Below are 14,274 nucleotides of genomic sequence, written 5' to 3'. Positions count from 1 at the left end.
TCAACCCGCATTTAAAATCCAACCGCGTTCAAAATCCACCTATCTAAAAACATATGTTCTTAATTTATTTCATAAATTTTTTGCATTTTTTTTTCACTATTATTGTTACCCCTAACCAGGCTTGCCACTTTGCCTGAAAAACCTGGTATTTTGAACAAAAATAACTTAAAAACCTTGAAAAACCTTGAATTTTATACAATTTTTACATGTTAAGTACAAAAATTTTGATTTGACACAAAAATCTACCATATACATAAAAAAAATTTGTCATAATCAAAAATATTTTTATTAAAAAACACATTTGAAGTAGCTTTACAGTATTTTCTCAATTTTTTTTTATACTATTTAACACATTTTTTACCTTAAACTCAAGTTTAAATTAAAAGTAGACCCAAAAACAAGTACTTTAAAAAGCTTGGAAACAATTTTGAAAACTTGGACAAAATTTGCCAAAAGTCAAGGGCAACCCTGCCCCCAACTCGTACCCACGATCAGTAAGCGGTTCTCGAATTCGACTGGGGGGTTTTTGATCGAGTTGATTTTGAACGTGTCCCCAATTAACACCCATCTTTTTTTCTTTACCAGTTTAATTCTTGTTTCTTATTTATCTATCACTACTATCTCTAATGTATAAACTTGGTTGGTAAGCGGCTTTTGGATTTTATCGGGATGGAATTGTGCGGGTTGGAGTTGTGCGCGGTTGGGATTGCGGTTGGAATTTTCGCAATAGTTAAAGCTTATAAAGTATCTCAAATTAAATCTGTTAATTGATGGAAATTTTTGACGATCAATGATTTTGACAACTACCTTAAAAACACAAAAAAAAGTGCAAAGACTTAAAAACATTTTCATTACAGGTAATAAATACATATTTTAGTTTTAAATCACTTTGTACTAAGTTAAGATGTATAAGTATGGTGAAAAATTTTATTGAAATATTAAGTGTTTTCTTGTGTTGGTGTTTATAATTAAGTAAATGTTACAAAAAGTTGCAATTGAATGTTTCTTTGGATTAACTTATATGTTAACCAAGGTTGTACTTTTATTTTTTAGTTTAATTGGTTAAAGTTTTATTTTTTTAAATGATGTTTCAATACTTTTCTAATTAAATGACGTAACTTTAACGTTCTATGTTTTTTTTTCAATACTCCCTTAATCCCGTATCTGTTAAAGCATCAACAAAATTTTATACTATAAACCCCTATTAGAACAGATAAACTTTAGTTTGCTTCATAACAATTTTTACCCGTTCACATTTCCCGTCAATAGTATGGATCGGTCCTGCCAAGCGCCAATCGAGTCAACTGGCAAGCAACAATCGCACTCAAGCGTGAACGCTCAAGCGCGCTCAAGCGTGAAAATTTCGCAAGAGACATGGTGATTGCGGGAGTGGGCGCGTCCGTTTCCAAAACAGCAACCGGCCCAGTTGAAAGGGTGAGGCTCCTGCTCCAACTGCAAGCCCTCTCCGCTCAGATCGCCAAAGATGAGCAGTACCAGGGGCGTAGCGTGGGGAGGGACACTGGCGCATGCGTGCCACCCAAAAAAAGAAAAATGTAAAAAAAATAATATAGTATCTTTATCCTTTATAGTTTATTTTTTCTGCTTAATTTGCCTTTTTTCAACTATGTTTATCTAGCTAACAAAAAGTTAAACGAAATTTTGAATACCAATTAGTGACAAGTTAGGAAAGTATATGTTATTACTCAATATACTGATTCGGTGCGTAATTGCAAATGCGCACCGATGTTGATGAAAAACTCTATAAGGAAAAAATTTATAAGTTCATTAACTTCATAAGAATTTAGACTCAAAAAGCACGCAATTAATATAGCGCACCGCTGTAGTATAACCTTATGGCAGATTATTTTTCTACAAAAAGTTTACAAAAATACGTCACGCTTAAGGAAAAATTAAACAATTTTACAAATTTTATTTTTATGCTAAATTGTTAAGACTACTGCTAGTTTTTTGAACTTTATTTTTGTAAACATACAAGAAAAAGCGTGTCGGCCTATGAGAAATAAACTTTGTTTGTGATTTTTATTTTAAACAAATACAATCGAATGAATTAAATTTAAAAATTATACTTTTAACTATTTTTCAAAGTTGTAATAAACTGTAATAACAGTTATAAAGTTGGTCTATTTTAACTTCTGTGTAACTTTATTAATATTATGTGCAATGAGGTGTTGATATCACTGTTGTATTGTATATTAAAGAGATTGATATTTTTTCGTAAATAAAACAGATACTTTCGTTTTATTGAACATATTAATATTAAAGATATAAAGTTTACTATAAGTAATAAAAACAATTTTTTTTTAGTAAGTTTACATTTTTGCAAGTATAAGTAATTCTAATGAAATTTATACTTTTATTTAATTGTTTAATTTTGTAACATATAAATATTTTTTAAAACAGTTAACGAACTTATTTTAATTAATAAATTTATTTCAATTATATTACTTACAAAAGGTTTTTTTATAGCTAATTAAAAAAGTTTTAATTTAGAGGATTTTTTGAGAAAAAAATTTGCGCACCCCCTGACCAAAATACCACGCTACGCCACTGAGCAGTACAAAGGTTTTTTTTCGTAAATTGTTATTTTGCGTTCAATACTACACTTTTAAGATAAGAAATTAAACTTTCACTATCTTAATAAAAATATGTATTAGGCCTATGAGGTAAAAATTTTCTCATATTGAACTATTGTGTGTAAAATAAAAATAAAATGAACGTGACAATTTACTTTTTGTTAGTGGTTTAAAGAAGTATGATGTATTAGAACTTTAAAGTTTGTAGCACGAATCGGCAGTCTTTTATGAGAACAGATTTACTGAAAATAAATTGAGCCTCATTTCTTTTGTTAAGAAACTATTTGAAATAAGTTTTACTTTAAAAAAATTTACAAAAAAAAGAGAAAGAATATAATAAGTATGTAAACAAGGTTGCGTAAAAACATGGAACCCTTGAAAAACCTTGAATAATTGGTAATTTGATAATTAAGATATAAAAAAAACTTGGAAAAATCGGGAATTTGAGAGATTTTGAATTAAAATACCTTAAATTTCGAACAAAAAATACTAAAAACCTATGATTTTGAACAATTCTTAAGTGTAAAATAACTAAATATAGTTAGATACAAAAAAGCTACCATAAAGATTTTTTTACCTTTAAGTTAATTAATTTTATACTAAAAATGGCCTAAAAATCTTGATTTTAAAAATCTAGCATAAATTTAGAAAACATTTAAGAAAATGACAAATAACCTTTTATAACCTTGTATAAATTGAATATATAAGTTTTAACTAATCAAAAAAAGAGTAAAAAAACAATAAAATTTAACTCAAAAAAACTTTAAATCTTCTTTTTAAAGGGCTAAACTTGCTTTATACTAAACATGATATTTAACTATTTCAAGTAAAATAATTTTTACTTAAGCGAGGCATTTTGCTTACCCAAGCTTATAACAGTATTAACTTTTATTTTTACCAATAAACTAATTTCTTATCACGTTGGAACAATTTTTCAGGTATACAAGACTGCTTTAGCAGAGTTTACAAGAAGCAGGGACTGAAAAGTTTTTGGCGCGGTAACCTCACAAACATTTACAGATATTTTCTAACCCAGGCCTTCAACTTTGCTTTCAAAGAGGCTTACAAACCTCATATAGCAAAATTTACCAACAAAACAGACTGGAAATCAGTACTAGTCGCAAATCTTGTTGCTGGTTAAGTTTTTTAAATTGTACGAACAGTTTTTTTGTCTGAACATTTTTTGACTTGTGTTTTATTTTTTGTATTAAAAAGTAGTTTCAACAAACTATGCACCCTTAGTCCGGTTACTACAGTGCAGTGCTTCTGAACCTTCTTCTAGTGGCGGAACCCTTTTCCAAAGTTCAACGTTTCCGCGGAACCCCTAATTTTAATTTTACATAAAATGATTAATTAAATAAATGTTCTTTTTTAAATTTCGAAAGGCTTCGCGGAACCCCTGAGAGGCGTCACAGAACCCTAGGGTTCCACGGAACCCCATTTCAGAAGCACTGCTATAGTGCTGTTTTGATTTTTTTGATTTTTTTCCTAGGTTCAGCAGCAGGCGCAACTTCCACAGCGATCACTTACCCGATGGATTTCGCCAGAACGCGGTTGACGCTGGACGTTGGGAGGGGACAGAGCAGGCAGTTCCGCGGCCTGCACCACTGCATGAGCTCCATTGTGAAGTGTGATGGGGTCAGGGGCCTTTACTTTGGTCTTTCTTTGAGCGTTCCCACTGTTGTTTTGTACAGGTAATGCTGGAAAGTGAAACGTTGTGTTTGTGTAAATGTTGGGAGCCGCTGACTTCCGAATCGCGATCATTTCCCACCCGCGCACAATTAGACACGCTCAAACCGAAAAACCGCCTACCAACCAAACGGTAAGGGCTAGGGGTAACAGTGGTAGTAAAATATAAATAAAAATTTAATAAATAAAAAAAAAAACAGAATTATAATTAACAAATACACAAACAGAATAAAAAAAGTTTTTTGGTGGGAATTTTGCGCGTTTGGGAATTGTTAGTATACCGTCAATATTATATAATTTCCACTGTACTGTATACACAGATATATTTTTTATTTATATTTGTATTCTTAATTAATAGTGTTAGAAATAAGTTTTATTTTCTTTTTTGTTTCGAACTATTTTAAACAATTTATGAGTTTTAAAGTATTAAATTTAATTTTTCCAGAAATATCTGGTTTTTAATTATATTTTAGTTTTAATTTAAAAAAGTTCTTTTAACTTTCAAGTTTGCATTTTAATACAAAATTGAAAACTTAATTCTGTTTTATGCTTAAAACTTTTTTGATGCTTGAAAATAGTTCAATTTTAAACTATGCTTGTTGTGCAACTGCAGTTTAAAATTAAATACTTTGAGATATCTAAAATAATATAAAATAAAATAACTTTTTTCAACACTCGTACAGTTTAGATTTAATTTTGAAAGTAAATTAAACTGGTTTAAGGCAACTAAAGTAAGAATGAAACTAAATGAATTATCTTTCAAAACTTATAAAATCTATTTAATTTTCTAATAAATGTATTATTATTTTCTAAATGTTATAAGTTTAGTTAATCCTTAAAAATCTGGTTTAAATTACTTATATTAATAAATTAACAAACTTGTTTAAAACTGTACATCTTAAAAGTGTATTGTGTACATCTTAAAACTATATTATTATTTGTATGTTATGCAATTTTTATATACGTTTATATGTTTGGATTATAATTATATAAAAAAAATATGTTGAAACATACCTTAAAAACACATTTGTGTAAAACTCTTTATATTTTTGATGCTACTTTGATAAAAACTAACCATATTAATAGAGGACTGTAGTTTGGCGTGTTTGATACTTTAAACCAACAATTACCAACCGACTCAGTTCTTGTTAAATGGTTATACGCCCAGTCCACAACAACTTTGGCTGGCTTTATGTGTTATCCGATGGACACAGTCAGAAAAAGGTATTCTTATTTTTTATAATAGTTTTATTACGTATGTGTCATAATGTGATTCCTACTAGTAATTATTAGATATGAAAAAGTATTTCATTATTTTTACAGCATATCCAACTACTTTATACTAGTTTGTTTTACTTTTCCAAAAGACTTTAGTTTTTTTATGTTGGTTTAATTTACTAAATTATATTTTTATGAATATCAGAAAATATACTCTCGTACGATTATTCATATATTTTATCATTTTTTGTAATTATTAATTATACCTTGGTTTTTTAAATGAAAAACACATTTTGCAAATCAACTTAATCAGAAAATTTTGAAACTTGACTATAGAGTACTAACTCCGTAAAACCAAGACTCGTCGGACAAGCATAGCTCGTTGCTAAATAAAAACAAGTGTTTTTGCACGCAAGTGCTTTGTTCAATAAGCATCCTTCGGTGCTCGAAAAGTTTAAACAGGTCTACGAAGTTTTATTTATGTAAAATAATTATAAAAGTAAATTTCGTATAAAAAGTTTCTGTAGAAACAAAAGTTTGTAGACCTTTTTTTATATACTAAAGGCACCAAAGAGTTACTGGTTCAATGAAGTGTTTGCGTACTAAAAAGTTTGGTTTCAAAAAGTCACTTGATCGCCAAAAACTCACCTTGAGCAAGGAAATAGTTGTAGTAGAAAAAACTCAAAAATCCCCTAAACTGCAACAACAGGCTGGTGATGCAGGGCGGTAGAAAGCCGAGCGAACGACAATACGGCGGCTACGCGGACTGCGTCACGAAAATGTACTGCGGTGAAGGGGGAGCGAGGGTTTTCTACAAGGGGGCGCTCTCCTACGTTCTTAGGGGATTCGGAAGCGCCATGGTCTTGGTTCTGTATGACGAACTGAAAAAGATGGACGGCAGGTAAAAAACGGGACAGTTTTCAAGTGCATGAAAGTGCGCAATTTAAAGCAAACTTGTGTTTAGTTCAGTTAGTTGATAGTTTTTAAAACGTTACTTTGGGTTTTCTATTTTAATGTTTCACATTTTTGTTAAAAAAGTGACTGTACTAGTAATAGTTTCTAATTAAGTTACTGAGATATGTTATAGTTAAATGAATAAAATTGTCAAAAATAAAGTGGACTGATAATTAGAATGTTATTGTTTTATTAACAATGTATACCAAGATCGGTAAACTGCAAACGGAAAAGAAAAAGTCTGCATTCTTTTTAGCGAAAAACTAATCATTCTAAACTAGTAAAAAACATTTACGTTACAAACTTACAATTATGCTCTTAATTTAATAGTTTATAGTTACGTATTTTTACTTATTTCATTGTAGTTCTAGTTCAAAGTAAATTTAGTTTGTATTGATAACTGCAGATACTTTAAATGAGCGGTCCACAGAAAAACTGTTTTCTGTGCAGTGCGACCCGAGAAAAGATTTTGTTGGCCAGCGACTTACAAAAGACTGCAAACCTCTCATGTTACACAACCAAAATTTTCTTAGATTTTTTCAACCATTTTAAGTGAAACGTGTTTACGTTCGTAACTCACTGAAAACCAGTTGTTTGTAGAAACGTCATAAATAGTGTTGATAAAGCAAAGTATGAAATTAAATTAAAATAAATGTTTGTCAGGAGTAAGAACTTTTTTGTAGGTTTACCTTACAAAGAATTGATCGTGGGCTGCAGTTATTTAAAATAGTTGTAGTAGTCAATAGAAAAATTGTACTATAATAAATTATGTAATACTATAAGGATTAAAAGAGCATAAAAAATATTAAGTTACAAATTTAATTGTAAATTTATACCACTAAGTTGTTTTTGTTAAACAAGTATGTTTTCATCTCAGAAATACTTCGTGGGCAACAAAGTTTTGCTTTTTGACCACAGTTTGCTAATCCCTGAAATATGTGTACTTATTAAAACTTAGTGGTGTAAAATAATTGGTTCACTGTCATTTCGAACAGGATTATATCTAACACTATCACTTCTAACACGATCATTTCTAACATGATCATTTCTAACATGATCATTTCTAACATGATCATTTCTAACATGATCATTTCTAACATGATCATTTCTAACGCAATCACTTCTAACCCAATCACTTCTAACCCGATCACTTCTAACCCGATCATTTCTAACCCAATTACTTCTGACCCGATCACTTCTAACCCAATCACTTCTAACCCGATAACTTTAACCCGATCACTTCTAACCCGATCATTTCTAACCAGATCACTTCTAACCCGATCTTTTATGACCTGATAGTCTCTAACTTGATTATATCAAAACCGACTATTTCTTACCCGTTCGTTTCTTACCTGGTCATTAAAATTTATTGTTATTTGGGTTTATTTCTATTTTTATTTATTATTAGAAACTAACTAATGTTAACAAAATGATGTCCAAACTAAAACATAATTTTCTTAATTTTTTTTATCAAATAATAGTTTTAGTTTTTTTTTAATTCTCTTAATTGGATTCATCAACTAAGCAGTTATTACTATCTTTAAGTTATATATATTTGTCATTTACGTAACTAGATAGATGTATTTAAAAAGCAAGAAAATTTTATAATTTAAACTGTCACAAATGCAAAATTTAAATATAGAGACCTTTATTCTTTAGCCTCACTAGATGCTATGCTAGTCTAGCGCTAGCGTTGTATAGTTGTTCACCAATAATTTACTATTTTATAGTCGGTTGATTTCCACTTAAAGCTTAAGAACTTGCACAAATTGATCTACAATTTGCACAAATCTTTTTCGATAAGGAATTTAAACAAACATTAAGCGAACTTGAATACTTTTGTTTTGTTTAGCTGAAAATCTTAATATTTAGGTATACCACTTAAACAGACTTGCTTGTTAATATAACAAGTCCGAGGGTTATTAATTATTGTCTACTTAATCTCTATAAATTTTTTACTTAAATTTATATAAAATTTAAAAAGTTTTTGTTGTGTCTTAAAATTAGTACTTAAGTTGATCTATTAATTTTTTTAAAACTAAATTTACTATGTAAAAAAGATTTTTTTACAAGAATTTACTTTTAATTATACTTTATTTAGCTATAGGAATTTTTAAAACTTCTTTTTTTTTGTTGTTGTTTAGATTGTGCTTATGTTGTTTTAATTGATTATAATAAATAATGGAAAATTTTGGCTTTTTTAGCTGCATAGCATATCTCAAATAATATTTTTTTTTACTTAATTTCCTTTGAATACTCTTCAGTGAATTTACCTTAATAGTCAGTGTATTTTTTTTAATATAAACGTGATATTTTATAAGATATTGGCTGTTTTTATTTCTTTTCAGTATTTGTTTTTGTTTATGGTTTTCTTACTAAGTCTTAAAAACACTAAGAAAGTTTAAATTACTAAAAACTTTTTGTTAAACATCTTAAAATGATAGAAATTTTGTTTTTAATTTTTTTTAATGCTACGCAAACTAAGAAAGATTCAAGATGTTTTTTTTTAATGTTTTATTAAACATTTTTGTTCGTAAATGAACTTAGATTAAAAAATTGACTGAACAAGGAGACCTTAATTAAACACGAAAACCGGAAAAACCAAAAATGACCCATATATAAAAAATCATTAAGTTTATGTAAAAAACAAAAACACTTGTTATTAATAATTCATTGAAAAAAAACTGGAAATAAAGTTAGTAAAAAAATTATTTGTTTTTTGAGATATGCTACGCAGACTAAAAGAAACTAAAATTTCCCATTTATTTATTGAGGTCTAGCACTGACCCAATAAACCCGAATTAAAATAAAACATAATTCATTTAAGCTGTATCATATAGCTATCAAATTCTGTAAAAAATATATGTAATGAAGAAAGAAATTGTTTGTTGAAATTTTAAAGTTAAGAAGAATGTCTTATATTTCCTCTTAATTTAGAATGACTTTCGTTTTGTAAATCTTTTGTAATAAAGTTCGATTTTGGCAGATTGATATATAAATAAAAGTCAAAACGAAGAAAATAATTTGAAGCTGTAATATGTTGAAATTAAGTTAATATTAAAAGTACACTTTAAGTAGAACAAAAAAGACACTTTGTTATGTTTAAGACAATATAAACTTAAACTTCAGTAAAAGAACAACTTTGTAAAGTTTTGTATTTTTTTAAATTTAAATCATGATATTAAAAAACATAAAAACAAACAAACTAATATTGGTTAAGTTGAAAATGATCGGGTTAGAAGTTATTGTTTACAAGTGGTCGGGTTAGAAACGATCGGTTAGAAATAATCGAGTTAGAAGTGATATGGTTAGAAATGATCGGTTTAGAAACGATTGGGTTAGAAATTATTGGGTTAGAAGTGATCGGGTTAGAAATGATCGCGTTAGAAATGATCGCGGGTTAGTAATTATCAGCTTCCAAAACAACTAAGCATATAAAACTACTTAATACTTTTTATATGTGACTTAAACTTGCTTTTTATTTTAAATAACTTAGCTATCTTGATTAAAAACCATAAAAGTTTTTTGCACAGTACTTTTGTATTTCTCTAACACATGTTTCTCTATGTTAAACATTTTAGCATTTCTACGGTATTTTGTCAAAAAATAAGTACTTCGAAAAAGGATTCGAAAATAAAAAAGAACATTTGTACTAAAATATTACATTAATAAGTGATAGTATATAAAATACATGTTTATCATTCACAATAAGCTTTAATTAATATAACGTACTTAAAAAATTAAAATGTTTGTTATTCATACAGCGTAAGACATATTTGTCTTATTAAAAGAAGTATAAAATAGGGGATTCACGATATTCAAACTCCTCAACTCATACTCTTAATTTTCATAAAGTGCCACATCTCAAAAAGTGCGTATGTAGGTTTCATAAATGACTAAAAAAAAATTTTTCTTTGAAAATTTTTAAATATTTTTGGAGGTTGACCAAAATAATTTAAGGTATAGTAATTTTTGGTAAATCTTATAAACATTTTTTAATAAGTGTTTTCTGCAAAAAAAAAATAATTGTAGGTGTTAGTTAGAACTGCAAACTCATTTTTTATTTATTAAAGAATATTTTGAGCTATGGCGCATTAATTGTTTGATAAGAACTTGAGTTGTCATGCAACCAAACCATAATAACTTACCTACTAAAGTTAGAAGTTTTACTTATTTTACGTGTTATATAGTAAATGAACACCAATGCATGTTAATATACTTTCAGAGTACACACTCTATAACAATTGTACAATTAACTTTAACATACCAGTTTATAGTTATTTATAATACATATTGCCTTTAGATAATTTTTGCTCAAGTATTTTTCAAAGTTTAAAACTGAATACCTAATTTATGACCTTTATATCTATCACTGCGTATAATTGAAATAAAACTGAATCAAAAATTTTTTTCGTCTTTAGCAGTATATGTAGGCCAGCCTAAAACCGAACAACACATCTCTACTTTGAAACAAAGTAAGCAAAACTTTAAGAAATTAGATAAAAAATACTTAAGAAACTTCTCAAATTTAAGTAAGTTCGAAAATAATTTGTTAATTCTTGCTATTAAACCCGATTTATGGTTTTTATCAAAGCATCTTATATGTTTGTACTTATCCTTTACATTTTAACTATATTTTACAAAGCAGTTAAAATGTATACAACACTCGTTGTCGACAATTGAAAGTTTCAGTTAAATACTGGAAAAGTTATTTTACCTAACGAAGATAAAAATTCTACCAAGGTAGATTAGCACTGGAACAACTAATTGGAATTCATGCTGCCGCTGTTCTTTAAAATCAATAATTGTAAGAATCAATGTTAAACAATATCACGATCAACAATTTTGCATAATTTAGTACTATGTGTATAAAAATTCTTATTATATAATCAGTTATTTTTTGCGTATAAGTTATATTTTTGCTATTGGGTTAACAAATGAAAAAAACAATCGCTAAATGTTATGAAATATCTCCTAGTTATAGTACCAAAAAAACTTAAGGTTATAGGCTGTTTAGCTTTATTTAAGTACAATGAATAACGATTTTAAAAGTTTAGTTATAACAAGAATTACGTAATATTTTTTGTTGAAACTGATTAACTTACCAAACTTTATGTAGCCTCTTAGTTAATAACTTTTGACAGAAATAAAGCTGTTTTAAAATAATTTTATCAACAAAGAATCCCATTATTAAGACAGCTAAATTAAAAACTTTAAAGCAAATATTTATTTTCTGAACATGTGCATTAATATCTTTTTTTTTGTTATCTATTTAATTATAGTATATTGGTAAACTTTATGTGTAGTTGTAATTTTTTCACTGCAACTAATATAATAATATATTTTTTAGAAGAACACTTAATTTTTTTCATGTTAAAAATAAAAGACTTAAACTGGGATAAAACTAGCTACTATATGCTTTTTAAAACCTATAAACTTGTCATGGAAAAAATTGAAGCAATTAAAATTATAGCCAAATTACTATTCCTAAAATAAATATATGTTTAGTCATACTTTGCTTTTAATTATATAATGTCTCTAAAAAATATTTTGATACGTAATAAGGAAAAACTTTATTTTCTCACAGTTTTTATAACGATATGCCTTAGTCTTTTGTAATACATAATTTGTAATGTCAAATAAAAGAAAAAAAATTCAACTTTTATATGTGCAATTATAATATGTAATTATTATATGTAAAATTATACATAAATAAGTAAAACATCTGACAACGACGTTTTTATTAAACAATTTTTTTTTTCCTTTTTTTTCATTGGGAGCAATATGTTGTGAGAACCAAGGTCGGCCAAATGGACTCATAGAATTACTTACTAATCTTTATTCTGTACTTTTAACGAAAAGATAGTATTGTGTTTTTGTTTAAAGGTAAAAATTTTGAAAAAAATGTTTTAAAGCAAAAATTGTAGACGAGGTAGCCTTTAGACTTCTTTTTAATAAAAGTTTATTCATTAAGAGAAAAACAGCTTTACTTGTTGGTTTACGCAACTAAAACTATTAGAAAATTAATATATTTATTTTTTAAAAAAACATATTAAGTTAATATCAAGTCTGAAGCATAGATAAGAGAATTAATTTGTTCAACAATAGATTTAGATATTCAAAGCTTTAGATTAAGTATTTGGTTATTGTTGGGCAGTTTTTAGAATTTAGTTTTTCAATTTTTAAGTTTCTAAAACCATAGGTTTTGTTAATATAAATTTTGTTTCCTATTAAAATTTTATTATTTTAGAAAACTTTATTTCCTCAATTTAGTACCGTGTGTAAAAATTGCCAGGTATATATAACCGCTTATTTTACTTATACAATATAATTTTCTTTGATATGTTAGAAATAAAGACAAACTTAAGCAAAACCTTTTATTAAACTTTAAGTAGTGATATCGAATATTTCTTTTACTTATATAAATGATTTTATAGGTTACATAGTTTAGTTAGATTAAAATGGATATAGTTTTAATAACTTAAAATAAGTTTAATTTATATCAAGTATTACGTAAACTTATACCATATAAAAGAGGTGATTTACATAGATTTTTGTAGCCTATTCATAATTATTGTTATACAGAATACGAACTTTCAAAAATATAATACTAACAAAATTAAATTAAACACGGAGTTACATATAACTTTTAAACTTGTATAGACATATTATTTTGTAATAACTTTCTTTATAAAGTTTTGGTAAAGCGTTTAGAGTATTTAATGATTTTTAATGTTACTTATAATGGCTGTTACTGATAACTTATTTCAATTTTTTAAAGTTTAAAAATAAAACTTGACTTAAAAACAAGACATGTTTATAAAAGTATCGTGAAAATAATTAAATCAATAAAAGCTATTGTTAAACTGTTGTTCAAAAAAAGTTTTACACTAGTATATGCTTTTAAAAATAACAATGTGCCTAAAAAAAATTTTATACGTAATACGAAAAAAAACATCTTCTTGTAACAGGATATCAAGTTGCACTTGATTACTGTTTAGATTTGGTTGGAAGTTTTGAGCTAAAAGTTCATCCAAGCGTTAAGAGAAAGCTCGCAAGGTTAAGTTTTATACTGATGCAAGTTTAATACAGTTGACAAAAGGAGAGAATAAAGTGCAGACAAGAAACCCTGATGCAACATTGAGTTAGGGAATGTTATATATAAGCTGATACAACAGACAGATGGGGAGATTCTAGCCACAGCCTGCTGCAGTAAACATGATAATGAAGAATAGACATTTATATTGTTTTCTTGTGTTTTATAAAGTATTTTTTGATTAGTATTATTTTTATTAGTATTTCTTATTTACATTCTAAGTAGTTAAATCTTATTTTGTTTCATACATTCTTAAAGTATATTCTTGCTAGATTAAATCTTGTGTAAAGGTTTTGACCACATTTAAAGTGTTTTCTAAATTTGATGTTCTTTATATATTTGTTAGTGTTTGCAATTGTTCTTTATATAAAATATATTAACTCATGTCATGCCTAGTTTTATATAGAGTAGCCTAAGTATTATTAGTATCATTATTTAGTATAAGTTAAGTTTAGTATTAAAGGTACCTACATATGAAGGTTACAATTGGCGTCCTCGTTTAAAGAATAACCAGTCTTTTAAATAACAGTTAAATATTACCAAGACACTATTTTACCCAAATAAGTTTTATTAGTGTATTACCTTTTATTTTGAAAGCAGTATTTATAACAATTTTATCTCAAATTCCTATATTTTTGTTATATTTTTTATATACTGCATTTTATTTAGTAGTAGATTTAGAGAAATTTTACAACAAATTGTGCATTTAATTTTTAAGAAGCA

General features: G+C 27.2%; 1 protein-coding gene across 1 annotated transcript; it reads left to right on the top strand.

Annotated features, from left to right (window-relative positions):
* The first annotated feature begins 669 nt into the window (after positions 1-669).
* Positions 670-6,406, top strand: LOC145836868 (ADP/ATP translocase 3-like). Its single transcript, XM_082944642.1, has 6 exons — positions 670-711; positions 1,270-1,501; positions 3,533-3,730; positions 4,087-4,274; positions 5,380-5,507; positions 6,211-6,406. Exons 1-6 carry the CDS (start codon positions 670-672, stop codon positions 6,404-6,406), a joined length of 984 nt encoding a protein of 327 aa, XP_082800768.1.
* Positions 6,407-14,274: the final 7,868 nt, after the last annotated feature.

Source organism: Thalia democratica, chromosome 5, assembly GCF_965202585.1.
Source record: "Thalia democratica chromosome 5, ktThaDemo2.hap1.1, whole genome shotgun sequence".
In the NCBI taxonomy this organism is placed as follows: Eukaryota; Metazoa; Chordata; class Thaliacea; order Salpida; family Salpidae; genus Thalia; species Thalia democratica.
Note: the sequence above shows the minus strand (reverse complement) of the source record. Positions and strands in the feature narration are given on the sequence as shown.